Source organism: Glycine max, chromosome 7 (assembly GCF_000004515.6).
Source record: "Glycine max cultivar Williams 82 chromosome 7, Glycine_max_v4.0, whole genome shotgun sequence".
Classification (NCBI taxonomy): Eukaryota; Viridiplantae; Streptophyta; class Magnoliopsida; order Fabales; family Fabaceae; genus Glycine; species Glycine max.
In genome coordinates, this window is record NC_038243.2 from 1,540,637 (window position 1) to 1,555,078 (window position 14,442).

The following is a 14,442-nucleotide window of genomic DNA, read 5'->3' on the forward strand; positions in this document are numbered from 1 at the left end:
TCATTCAATAACAATTTAGATATTCAAAAATTATAATATTAAACAAGTCTCTTAAATACTATAAAATAACCACTTTATCAAGTTATTATTAATCTATATAAATATTATTTTTATGTCTTTTAAAAAATTTAAAAACATAACATCATTAATATTTGGAAAACAAAATAAATGTTAAGAAAATATTTGAAAATAGTAATTTAATCTTAAAAAAAGTTGAATAAATTATAAATGTTGAGTAATTTTTTAATATTGATTAAAATAATTAAATAAATTAATTCATTTTCTTTGGTTAAATAACAAATTAAAAAATTTTATTGCACCAAAATAAAGAAGTGATTGGAAGAAAAAAATTCACTCAGTTTTTTGGATAGAAATTACTGATGAACAAAATTGATTGATATTCTCTCTAATATTATGATGACAAAATAAAATAAAGAAAAAAAGGTATTCTTTTTACCATGATAGCAATGAAGTTCCAAGTTAAGATCTCATGTATTTTTTCTAAGCCTCCAAAGACCAACCCTAATGAGTTAGAAGGTCGGAGATTATCTATTAAATGAGTTGACAGTGATACTGCTCTGGACTATAGCTAGGTTAATTTGTGCACGAATCACACGACTACTTCAAGCTATCTGCGTACCTTTTGCCAACTACTACAACAAAAACTTTGGTATGAATTGTGTGCGGATAAACTTCTCTATTACGCACGGTCCCGCATGAGTGACGAGTGCATCACACCAAAACTTTGAATGTGGAATCAAAGTGTCTCATTCTTTTAGTTATAATTGTTAACAAGGCATCTGACAATTTTATCTTATTTGTTACGACATTAATAATAAAAATTGTCAATAACTATATTTAGGATAATAATTAAGAAGGTAAACAATAAATATTTGTCGATAAAAAAATTAAGATATAAATGAAAAAAAATGGAATTTGTCTACTATTTATTTTCAACTAATTAAAAACATTTAATATCATTAAACATTGTTTAACCATTGTAAGTAACTCATTGAGTTAAATCTCTTAATAGTAAAACATTAATATGAAAATAATACTAACAACAAACTCTCTAATATATATTTTTGTACATACATTCTACTTAATTAATTGAGTTAGACTCTTTAATAATAAAATATTAATTGCTCTAAGTTTTTTTGACAAAAAGAAATTTACTTCATTTCATCCAAGATAACATGATGAGTATAATTCAGAATATAATCAAAGGTTTGGAAGCTACCAATTAAAATGCAATGATGCTCTAGTTACTTATGAGCAGTATTATTGACTTATCTTGTTACAAAATTCACCATTGAGTTTGAAATATTATGTAGAATTATTTTGCACATTTTACTCCGTGCAAGGAGAAAGTACATGGCTTGTTAATTAAGTACCCATTATAACAATTTAGTATTCAAGTAAATTTTTGTGTAATTTTTTTTTAATTTATATGATATTGTAACCTCACAACTTTAGCATTCATGTATTGGAGATGTTATTACAAAGTTTAATTAATATGCTGGAAATATCAACCTTCATTTCTTGTACCGAGTTATTTTTTAACTGGTGCTCTAGAGTCAATAAGTGGACCTCTTGCTATAAAAGTTCTTGGACAAAATGTTAGTTGACATAACGACGCGCGTGATGCCTCTAAAAAAACGTAATTTAAACAATTAAGTTGGTTTTTAAAAGATAAATATTAAAGTTAAACATTTTTAGATAGAAAAGTATATCACTACTTATTACTTAGAGTGTATTTATTTCAAGTCATATCAACTTATTCATGAGAATATAAGTTGGAAACGGATCATTTTTATGTTTGATAAAAGTTATAAAAAAATTATTCTTAATCGTATTCTATTCTCATAAATATATATTACACCTGATTTCTTAACTTTTCATTCTCATGTAAATGGATGGGAATATTATATTTCCATGGGGATAGTAGCAATTGTTTAAAATAAATTCCTACTTTCAATTTATTACATATTTTTAATTGAAATAAATTTTAAAATATTTCAAGGAATGTTAAATAGTTATCAAATATGTTGTTGGGAATAATATTCTTAGGAATGTCATTCAAAACTATAATTCAGTACACAAAACATTTCCTTAGGGTGTGATTAATTGACTAATTAAGGTGAAGTAATCTCAAAATAAATAAATAAAAGGAGTTGAATATAAAAAAATTAAGTCTTTACATATGAGACTCGAATAATATTATTTATGATAAAAGATATGTGTGCGCGAGTGTGGGATTTACAGTGTGTGATATTTTTAAATATTAGGTTCAATTGACACGAAAATTTGAGTCAAACATAATTTTAAATAGGAAAACATAAATGGTTCATTTTGGCTGGATGGAAGGAAAATAAAAATGAAAGGAAAAGTTTAAAATTTAAATTGAAAAGAAAATATAAGGGAGGAAAAATTTTAAATTTTGTTTCTAGAAATCAACTTTTTCTTTCATTTTCTTTCCAGCCAAACATAAAAAAATATTTTGTAAGTCATATTTTTTTCTCCTTCCAAACAAACTAAGAGAGTTACTAAAATTGATTTCTAAAACATAATGTTATACAATTAAAGATTATTAACATTTAACACAAGTGATACTGATTTATGTTCTCAAGTGATTCAGGATTTAACTTTTTATTAATCCTTAAGAATGAAATAAATTATGTCAAAAAAAATATTCATCTTATATATACTTATAATCTCAAACAAAAATTTGTTTCTAGACAAATACACCTTCATGGGAAAAAATACAACAAAACAAGAAAAGAAGTCAGACCTCTAACTCTAGTTACTATCAACCAATCTAAGAAAGAAAGAAAAAACAGCAAATTCATTACTCAAATTAATCTTTATATTACTTTTGTTACTAAACGATATGTAAACATTAGGTTCAATAATTGACATGAAAATTCAAGTAAAATGTCATTTTAATTCTTAAAAAATAATGTTAAAATAAATAAAGAAATGAAGAAAACAAGTCAGGCCTCTAATTCTAGCTACTATCAATCAATCTACTACTATTATGAAGAGTTCAATTCTTCTAATGTATAATGATAATATTTGGTAAAATAATAAAATGATTCATAACATTATAATATATATAAAACATACTATACATGTTTCATTCTTTACCTATTTATATTGTTTCCGTTTCATTTTATGGTGCATTGTCATTTTCATTCCATAATAGCAAGATGTATTTTAATATTAAAAAATCATGAAAAATAACGTGAAAATATATTCTTTTAAATGAAATAACCCATCTCCTTAAAATGAAACAAATGTAAAGTTTGTGTGTGCATATAATAACATCATCTTCTTTCTCCAAAAATTAAGACATCATCTTCTTTCTCCAAAAATTGGCATTACAAATAAAATATATAATAACATATTTATAGATGTTTAAATTGTAATAAATAAATAGTCTTTGTTTATTTCACACAAACGCTTATTTTAAATCATTATTTTCACAAAATAAATGTTAAATTACTCATTTGGTCCCTATAATTTTATGATTCTTATCTTTTTAGTCTTATAATTTGAAAGTGGTATTTTTAGTCATATCGTTTACATTTTAATTCTCTTTTAGTTACTATAATTTGAAAACTATAAGGACTAAAAAAGTAAGAATCATGAAATTATAGGGACTAAAAAGACCACTTTCAAAATGATAGAGACTAAAAGAGAATTAAAATGTAAATTATAGGAACTAAAAAGATCACTTTCAAACTATAAAGACTAAAAAAGAAAGAATTATGAAAATATAGGGACCAAATGAGTAATTTAACCTAAAATAAACACACAAATTTATTATAAGAAAAATGTAGTTTTATAAACTTGTTGATGCAAAGTATTTTTATTTCTTCATTTTTCTAATAATATTTTTTGAACATAAAAAACAAAGAAAAAATTACTAATTTAATTTTTATCGTTAGACAAACTTTATCTTTTAGTACTTACATTTAAAAACATCTCTTTTAATCCTTATATAAATACTTTTGGATCCCTTTCGGTTTCGGTCTATGCGGTTACACAAATTTCACATTTTAATCTTTGCTATATTGTAACTCAAGTTAAAAACATCATGTTTCTGATGGTCAATAAAAATTTATTGGTTAAAATTTCTTATAATTATATTTTCGACAAATTTTGATCCATCGAAAATTTTGAACAGACTTTTTAGATTTTAAACATATTTTTTACCGTCAAAAATATGTTTTATTTTTGTAGTAAATCCGAAAGTGTTTGTATAAGGACTAAAAAAATATGATTTTTAAGTTTTTTTTGGTAATGATAAGCATACATCCATGTATTTTAAATAACACATTAACACCTCTCATTTCACTCTAACTCTCTTTTTATCTCATTATAAATTCTATTGTATTTATAATTTTTTTCTCTTTCTTAGCTCTCTCTAAATATAAGATAATTTACTTGATGAGAGACTAACATCATTTGTTGTGTGTTGCTGTGACTAATCCAAGGAATGATTTTTAAGTTTTGGACTAAAAGAGAAAACTTATATAATTTTAGGGACTAAATAAGTATTTTTTTTTTCAAAAATGAATCATCATTAAAATACATAATTATGACCTCTTTGTATTTGATAAAAAAAATTGATGGCTTAAAAATAATTAAAATTTTAGAAAAAAGTTTAACGTATTAAAAAAATTGAAAAATATATAAATTGAATGATGATATATCAAGTTATTAGTATCATTTTTAAGATATCATTGAGGCAGACAGCCCTATCCTTTGAGATACCCTAAGAAAACCCTTGAGGCCATAAATTCAATTCAACTGCTGAATGCTTAAGGCTTAAGGTTAGTTGGGTCTTTGTAGAACAGTGGAACTTATGGAACCTAGCATATCTATCCGTCAATTCTACCAGCCATTTCCCTGTCTTGCTCGCCAACAAAAAAGACAAAAAGAAAAAGAAATAATTAAAAAATCCTTAGCGAGTTCCTCTCTTTTGTTTTTATATTCTTAAATTCAGCTGTCCTACGTCTCTCTCTCCCTTTTTACTCTCCAAGAGAAAACGATTGCCGAAAGGATAAAAAAAAAATACAAATAAAAGAGATAAAAATAAGGACAGAAAAATAGATACCTCATATATCCGTAGACAACTCGTTATAGATTTAAAAACAGATGATTTAATGAGTATATATAGATAAAATATATAGATTCTTTCTTTGTGCACTTAATGATGACATAAAGGCTGATAATAAAGTATTTGTGTATCTGTCAATACACCTAATTTAAAATTACTTAAATTTCCTTAATTGGGAACCCTTTTGTTAAATGCTTTTTTCATCAAAGAATGGGTCATTTAAAAAATATTTTCTAATTTTTCATGTATTTATTATAATTTTTCAAAATAATTAAAAGTTAAAAAGAGTTTAAAATATACTTAAAATCATAATCTATTTAAATACTTTTTACAATTTGTTTAAAGTTTTATATTCTAAACAAGTATCAACGGATAATCGTAGCTGCTAAAATGTATTAATAAAATCCATAGATATTTAGGTATGAAATGAATTTTCCTCTAACAAGGCGGATGATGAAGAATTTATATGTGTATCCACCCTAACCTATGATCATCTCTATCTAAGAGAATTCTAACAAATAAAGGCTTTTTTTTTAATGCATGTAAAATTATTTAATAAGATATATTTTGTATTTTTAACATGTATACGTAGATACAATTAGAAAACTATTAGCGCATAAGATATTGTATTAAATAAGTTCTATATTTGTAATAATGTTTTTTTACTACATAACTTATATTTTTATTTTCCTAAGAATCAAGTGTCTTATATATTGTCAGTATTTATCTAAATTTTCCCGAATAGATATTTAAATTTACATATGATTAGAAGATTTATTCATAATTTTTAATAAGACTTTTTTTTCCACGAATAACTTTCTTTGAAAGTAATCTTGTTGGAAGCCACAGGTACTAAATCACATTGTGAGCAACTAATCTCTTTTTTGGATCCAATTTTCATTGGTGTTCTATTTTTTAAGCATATTAATATTTGAATACTCTAATATTTTAGACATATCATTAACATTTTTATTTGTCTCTATCTCTCTTTTCTTATTACATTAAATAAACGTTACATTTTTTCTCTCTCTCTAGATATATAATAGCATATAGGTGTTCAAGTAACATTTTTCATTTTTTAAGGTCTATTAAAGACTTTTTAAGTGGAAATTATATAAGTTTAATTTTTACACACTATTATGTAAAGATTTTTATACTTTTAATTGATTTAAATTTAATCATTCTAAATATTTTAAATTAATTATTACAAAATAATAATCCTACCATAAATTTATTATTATATTAAATTAAATTCTAAAAAAATCTTTATAATATCATTAGATTCTAATTAAATTCAAGTTCAATAGGTGTCGTACTAATTGAGTGTTGTTTTAAGCTTTAAAGAACTTTTCAATAAATATTTACTGACAGGCTTTATTAAATAGTTTTTAATAAAAAATGAATAAATATACATTAATAGTATATTTGTTTTTATATTGTTATACAAACACAAATCAGCATGGTATATAAATTTATTGACTTTTTTAATAATTATTTAAAAATAATTTATGATTGGTTGATATTATATATATATATATATATATATATATATATATATATATATATATATATATATATATATATATATTACATTGATAAAAAAATATCTACTATTCTATTAAAATCTTTAAAAACATCATCTTGAGTCTTTTAAATAATAAAAACAATGAATTCATCAAGACCAATTAATGAAAGTAGTTAAGTTAATTAATTTTGATTAATAATATAAGTTTAAATTTTTATAAAATACTCATAAATTAAATAATTTAAGTAGTATCTATATTTAATGTCATTATTACAAATTCAAGAAATAATCCAATACAATATATAAATACTTATTTCATTAAATTTTACTAAAAAAACAGTCATAAATTTATATTATTTAAATACTCTCTCTATTCCATAATAATTATTGTATAAAAAGAAAAAAAAAATATTTTAACTTTTCAAAGTAACATTAATTATTTTCTCACTTATATTACTCATAATATTAATGATATGATCTACATAAATTATACAAGAATTAATAATAATAAGGTTAAATTTATAAAATTATTATTCTCTTTTATTAATTTATTAGTTTTTCTTATGTAAAATAATCTAGAAGGATAATCATAATTAATGGAGTAGCTAGTATCTATATTTTATGACAATTATATTAGAAGTATTCAAGAAATAATCCAATACAATAAATACCGTTTTCATTAAATAACACTCATAAATTTAAATAATGTAAATATTAGCTACATTTAATGACAATAATATTAGAAACTCAAGAAATAATCCAATGCAATAAATACTTGTTTCAATAAATATTATTTTTATTCATGTAATAAATGTTGTGAGCATTTATTACTTTATTACTTTATATTTATCTCTAGCTATTTTCATAAATTGTTTCTGACAGACTGTTTCTATTTAGTTTTTTTTTTCAAAAAAAAAAAAAGAATAATGAGAGCGTGCAACATGAGAAAGGGTCCTTAACACCAATATCATTTTCATTCCTTCAAAAAAAAAAAAAAAGAACTTGCCCTCGCCATTTTCGCTCCTTAAAAAACATCATCAAGAACAGCAAAAAGCACAGCAAACGTGGTTGTCAATGGGAGTCAACATGTCCAACACACCACCTCACACCAAAGACTTGTTTTCCTCTTCATCTCTCTCTCTTAGCTTAGTAAGTAATAATCAACTCCTTATATGTATGAATATATTATATATACATGTATGTGTGCATAAAATATGATATATGAATAAATTGAACTTGGTTTGTTTTTGTTGTGATTGAATTCTGTGTTGTTGTTTTTGTTTGAATTGGATACTGAAGGCTGGGATTTTCCGGCATGCTGGGGAGGCGGCGGAGACGTCCGGCATGGAGGTGGCAGGCGGCAATGAGGTCCGGCGAGAGGACACTGTTGAGATTAGCAGCGACAACTCAGGACCCGTGAGATCCAGGTCAGAAGAAGATTTTGATGGTGAAGGTCTTCATGAGGATGACGACGACGGCGATGACAAGAACAGAAAGAAGAAGAAGAGGAAGTATCACAGGCACACCGCTGAACAGATCAGAGAAATGGAAGCGTACGTAAACTCTCTCACCTTGCGTATATCTACGATTCTACGTATTAATTAATTTAGTATTGAATCATGGTTGAGAATTATAGTTTTCTTCCACTTTTCCTTTGTGAGGTGTCTTCAGTTCCACCTTCATTGTTAGAGAGAGAGTACTGACGGAGTTATTAACTAAGTATTAAGAAGCAGCTTTTCTTATTAATTTATTAATTATAATTTATGGTTTGTGAGATCATTTTATATATGCACACTTTCGTATATTGGGTGTTAACTAGCACTCAATTAACTAATATAAAATTGTTTCAGTTTAATCATTAATCATTAATCATTACAAGTCTTTAAATATTTAAAATAAGATTTTGTTTCTTATAATAATTCTACTTAATTCAAACAATACTAAGGAGAATATCAATGTGATCTATACCAAAATGTTAGGTGTTAAGTAATTAGTACTAATGAAATGGTTTATTCCGAAGTTAAATAATTTGCATGCCGACATTACAAGTGGGGTTTAAAGCATATAGCTTATGTATAACTTGTATGTATGCCGTACTAATGGCAAAGATTATGAGAAAAGTTTGCGATCGACATCATATAGTCAAACTAAAAAGAAGATTATTAAAGCTAAAGCTTGCTTAAAATTTTTAACTGCTTTTTGCTTTGTCGGTTAGTTTGTTATCTTATGCCATTAAAAAGCACTTTTCCACTTGATTAGTTTGTGTTATTTTAGGTTGTTGCGTTATTATATTAAACTCCATTTGTTAATTGTTGGATCAGTCTCTCTGAGATGAAGCTTGTAGTGAAAGATAGAACAGCAAAAAAGACTGACAAACTGACATGAATAATGTACTATTGTTGTAGGCTTTTCAAGGAATCACCGCATCCTGATGAAAAGCAGAGGCAACAACTCAGCAACCAACTTGGCCTTGCTCCAAGGCAAGTTAAGTTTTGGTTCCAAAATCGTCGAACCCAAATCAAGGTATCTAAATTTATTTACCTAATTATTACTCAAGAATATATGCAAACTTAATTTATTTAATTAGAAATTATGTAAGCATTATGCAATATTATTGCCTTTTGCAGGCAATACAAGAGCGCCATGAAAATTCATTGTTGAAGACAGAATTAGACAGACTTAGGGAGGAAAATAAGGCCATGAGAGAGACCATAAACAAATCTTGTTGCCCCAATTGTGGCATGGTAACGGCTACCATAGATGCTTCCATGTCCACTGAAGAAAAACAACTTCTTATTGAAAATGCCAAACTCAAAGCCGAGGTAATTAATTTGTATAAAACTAAATCTAAATACAAGGAACATGAAACTTTAAAAAAAGAATAATGTATTTAGTGCTAGAGTAATGTGTGTATCTATGTGTACAAAGTACAAACTACAATCTTATTGAAAAGTATTCTCTAATTAATTAATCATTATACAGGTAGAGAAGCTCCGAACAGCTTTAGGGAAATTCTCACCAAGAACAACGTCTCCTACTACATCTTCTGCTGGCCATCATGATGAGGAAGAGAATAGAAGCTCTTTGGATTTTTACAATGGAATTTTCGGGCTCGACAAATCAAGGATAATGGATATAGCAAACCGAGCAACGGAGGAGCTCATAAAGATGGCAAATATGGGGGAACCCTTATGGGTTCGTAGCGTTGAAACAGGTCGTGATATACTTAACTACGATGAATATGTGAAGGAGTTCGAAGTTGAAAATTCTGGTAGTGAAAGGCCAAAGACATTCATCGAAGCCTCAAGAGAAACTGAGGTTGTTTTTATGGATCTTCCTCGGCTTCTCCAAAGTTTTCTAGACGTGGTAAGTGTAAGACATATATGTCTGTGCATAAATATATATAAAGAATGTACCATAGGTAATGGTACCAGAGATATATTTGAGTTAAATCTTGCACCACATGACTGCTTCATATGATTTTACAACTTTTTGATTAATTAATTAGTGTTAAATATGTTTTTTATTCTCTTTATAATTTGTTATAATATTCTTAACATGCATGTTTCTTGCAGAATCAATGGAAGGAAATGTTTCCATGCTTAATATCAAAGGCTGCAACTGTTGATGTTATATGCAATGGGGAAGGTTCTAACAGGAATGGTGCAGTGCAATTGGTAAGGGGAAGATAACTGCACTTTGTTAGGTAGCACACTACTATATATATATATATATATATATATATATATATATACGTACAAAAAATAAATGTCTTTAACCATTCATTTTCGGCCTCACGTTAGAACGTGGATCCTTTTTTATTTATTCAAGTGGTCCAACCTTGACAAGCAAGAGAAAAAGATGGGGCTTCCTCTCTTTAAAGTGACATTTCCCACACTTGTAATTTTCAACCAACTGTTATACAAGTTTACGGTTTAAAAAACAAAAACAAAAACACTTCAGATGCATGTGGATTATGATTATAATTTTGCTTAACATAAATTAAGGTTTTATTATAAGTTAATAACCCATTATGCATTACTCTTCCGAGGGGGAATGTAAGTGCTGATGCCTTTTTCCGTCCCTTTAATTTAAACATAGCCTTTTATTTGTATCTCAGAAAGTATTGACAAGGACACAAAAAAGCTTAAAAAGGATACATATATAGAAAAGATCGAACATCATTTAGTAACTCTTGGCACTTTCCTCGCACTTCCCAATATAACACAAAATCTCTCTCTCCATCTCTCTTTATCTCTAGAAAAAAGATCTTCCTCTCTCCTAGCCAGCATATCCTGCAAGCTACAGGGTCGTAGAATTCTGCTTTATTCCTATCCAATACATTAAGTTAGCAAGACAAACATGAAACTGTTCAAGGTCCTTAGACGTGGACAATAATTAATGACAATGAGACTTTCTCCATCAAAGTACACAAAGGCACGAGGTTTAATTTGTTTTGTATGACATGATGATGAAAAGTCTTAAGTAATTAATAACCATGAGCTATAATGACTGCAGATGTTTGCTGAGCTTCAAATGCTCACTCCAATGGTGCCCACCAGAGAAGTGTATTTCGTGAGGTGCGGCAAACAGTTAAGTGATGAACAGTGGGCTATAGTTGATGTCTCCATAGACAAAGTAGAAGACAACATTGACGCATCCCTTGTGAAATGCAGAAAACGCCCATCTGGTTGTATTATTGAGGATAAGTCAAATGGCCATTGCAAGGTGTATGAACAAAAGTTTTTAACATTTTATGTGAAATCCGGGCTATATATATATTGATATTGCTTTTGGTTTTAGGTGATATGGGTGGAGCACTTGGAGTGCCAAAAGAGCACAATTCATACAATGTATCGAACCATTGTCAATAGTGGTCTAGCTTTTGGGGCAAGGCATTGGATAGAAACACTACAACTTCAATGTGAACGTTTGGTTTTTTACATGGCAACGAATGTTCCAATGAAGGATTCAACTGGTGAGCAATATTAATGAATTCCAAGGTACTTTGTTGGAGTCTTTACTGAAATTAACATCCTCTTAATAACATTGATGATGAAATGGTAGGTGTTGCGACGTTGGCTGGGAGGAAGAGCATATTGAAGTTGGCACAAAGAATGACATGGAGTTTCTGCCATGCAGTTGGTGCATCAAGTTTCCATACATGGACCAAGGTCACAAGTAAAACAGGAGAAGACATAAGGATTAGCTCTAGGAAGAACTTGAATGAGCCTGGTGAACCTCTTGGGGTTATCTTGTGTGCCGTTTCTTCTGTGTGGCTTCCTGTCTCTCCTAATGTGCTGTTTGATTTCTTGAGGGATGAAGCTCGTCGAAATGAGGTACAGTACAAGTGTACAACTCTTCTGCATCCTTTTTTTAATAAACCTAGGGTATTCTTGGGCTGAAGTTCAAGGAATTGTTTTTTTTTTTTCCCCAAAATATTGATATCTATTTAAAAAATTAATATTTTCAAACATATAGTTTTTAATATACACAAGTCCAGAAAATTAAAATCCTGACTACATATACTTAAAAGAAAAGGTTATCTATTATTTATTATCCATATTACAGTCATATAATTAGTTTCTTTAGTTAATGTAGTGTTAAGAGGCATCTTGAAAGATACAAATTAAAGTTGCTGATGCTGAGTTCCATAAATATATATATAGGCAGTTTGGTGAGTAATAATGGCAAATGGGGCCATTGTGTTGTTGACTGTTGAAAATTATCTTTGTCACAGTGGGATATCATGTCCAGTGGTGGGTCAGTGCAGTCCATTGCAAATTTAGCTAAAGGAAAAGACCGAGGCAATGTTGTAAACATCCAAGTAAGTTGTTCTACTATCTCTCTCTTTTGTGGATGGTTGAATGGTCAATACACACAATGAAATTTAAGTGCAAAATGCGTTTAAAACATGGTTACTAATGAAGTATCTGATTCTTTTCACTTGGCAGAAAATAATACAATCAAAAGATAACAGTGTGTGGATATTGCAAGATAGCTGCACAAGTGCTTATGAGTCAACGGTGGTATATGCTCCTGTGGAATTTGCTGGTATACAATCTGTGCTGACAGGATGTGATTCAAGTAATCTTGCAATATTGCCGTCAGGATTTTCAATTCTTCCTGATGGGATTGAGGGAAGGCCATTGGTAATTACGTCAAGGCAAGAAGAAAAATACACTGAAGGAGGCTCTTTGTTTACAATGGCATTCCAGATCCTTGCCAATCCTTCTCCAACAACCAAGTTAACAATGGAGTCTGTGGAATCGGTCAATAATCTTGTGTCTTGTACATTAAGAAATATTAGAACAAGTTTGCAGTGTGAAGATGGTTAGTCAAGATAAAAGATAATTAGATAGATCATAGGATTTGATTAGCTGCTACAGTTATATAGGCTTTAATTTCTACCCCTTTTACAGTTGGGATGAATATTTATTTAGTGTTCCCTTGAAACTATAGGAGGCGAAATTCATGGATGGACTTTATTTTATATGGAAAACTCATCCTTGAATTTTGACCTCTGATTAACTTTAAGGAATATCAAATTGAATCGTAGTATCCGGTTCAGCAGTAGAATAGATTTTTTTTGTCTACCTCCTTATTCTGGGTTAGTATCATTTATTATTTACAATAGGAAATAGAATTTGCAGAACGGCAAATGTATATCTGCATGAAGAGAGACAAAAAGCTTTCAGATCCTAGAAATCAAGTATTGTGCACAAGGTTACCATTTATTAAGGCCTTATATTTATATATATATATATATAGATGGTTTTATTGGCTCGCATATAATCTTGAACTCTTGGGTAGTTTGTGGTAACTTCTTGAAAAGAATCAAACAGAATATATGGTCTTATATTTTATTTTTGAGATATTTTAAAAGTTTAAACATATTTTTATTCTTGATATATATTTTATTTCTGTCTTTGATTCCTTTTTTCTTTCATCTTTGAAAGAGTTTTATTTTAGATCTATACTGTCATCACATGTCAGTTAATTATTTGATGATATAATTTGTGATGACTCAAATCAAATTTAAATTTTCTTAAAATTAAAAATCACTAAAATCAATTAAAATGAAAAATAAATAAATCAATCATTCAGGACTTTCTTCCGTCCTTCATACACCTTCTTTTCTTATCCCTTCCGCCTTCATCTTCTACTCGCTGTCGTGCTGGATGCGGTGCACCTCTTGAAGGGGTTCTGGTTCAACGCATTCGTGATCCTCAAACCTAAAGTCAGCACCATCTCCAACCTTTCTCTTCAAATTTAAACCTCTATCTATTCTGCTACGAACTACATACAATTCTAAAATAAAATCCAAACACATAATAGTAGTATCAGGGCATTTGCACTTCAACTCACAAACCTTACACATTTTTTTACAGAAAATGAAGCTCTCGGCGTTGCAGCAGAGTTACCTCTCGCGCTGGGCGAACAACTTTAGAGGATTGGCGTAGTTGGATTCGTCCGGCGACGACGCAGTGAAGTTGCTGGCGGCGATTTTCTGGCTGGTAATCCAGCGTCTGCTGTCTCATTAGCTTGGTTCTCGACTTCCACTTCTCGCGCCTCGTCTTCTTCCTTTTCTCAACAAGCCTCTACATCGCGTCGTTCCGGAGGTTTAGAAATCGTAGCTCTGCATGACGTTCCTCCAACAAAGAACCGGACGGCGATGGCGAGCACCGCAAGACTCGTGGTAGTCGGGCGGCACGGTATCCGAATCCGGCCGTGGCCGCATTCGGATCTCGGGGAGGTGATGAAGGCGCACCGCATATCGAGAGAGTGCAGA

The 14,442-nt window shown here is 28.9% G+C and overlaps 1 protein-coding gene and 1 long non-coding RNA gene across 2 annotated transcripts; one reads left to right on the top strand and one right to left on the bottom strand.

The window, feature by feature from the left end:
• Positions 1–7,503: 7,503 nt before the first annotated feature.
• Positions 7,504–13,208, top strand: LOC100806193 (homeobox-leucine zipper protein GLABRA 2). The gene is made up of 11 exons (XM_003529715.5): positions 7,504–7,799; positions 7,950–8,203; positions 9,056–9,173; positions 9,278–9,472; positions 9,633–10,016; positions 10,226–10,327; positions 11,169–11,378; positions 11,454–11,628; positions 11,718–11,989; positions 12,391–12,477; positions 12,605–13,208. The coding sequence occupies exons 1-11, from the start codon at positions 7,725–7,727 to the stop codon at positions 12,986–12,988; spliced, it is 2,256 nt and encodes a 751-aa protein (XP_003529763.1). The 5' UTR covers positions 7,504–7,724; the 3' UTR covers positions 12,989–13,208.
• Positions 13,209–13,698: 490 nt separating this feature from the next.
• LOC106799405 (uncharacterized) lies at positions 13,699–14,213 on the bottom strand. The gene is made up of 2 exons (XR_001389100.3): positions 14,075–14,213; positions 13,699–13,961 (listed from the first exon to the last, which is right to left on the bottom strand). It is a non-coding gene; the product is annotated as an uncharacterized lncRNA (long non-coding RNA).
• Between the last annotated feature and the right edge of the window lie 229 nt (positions 14,214–14,442).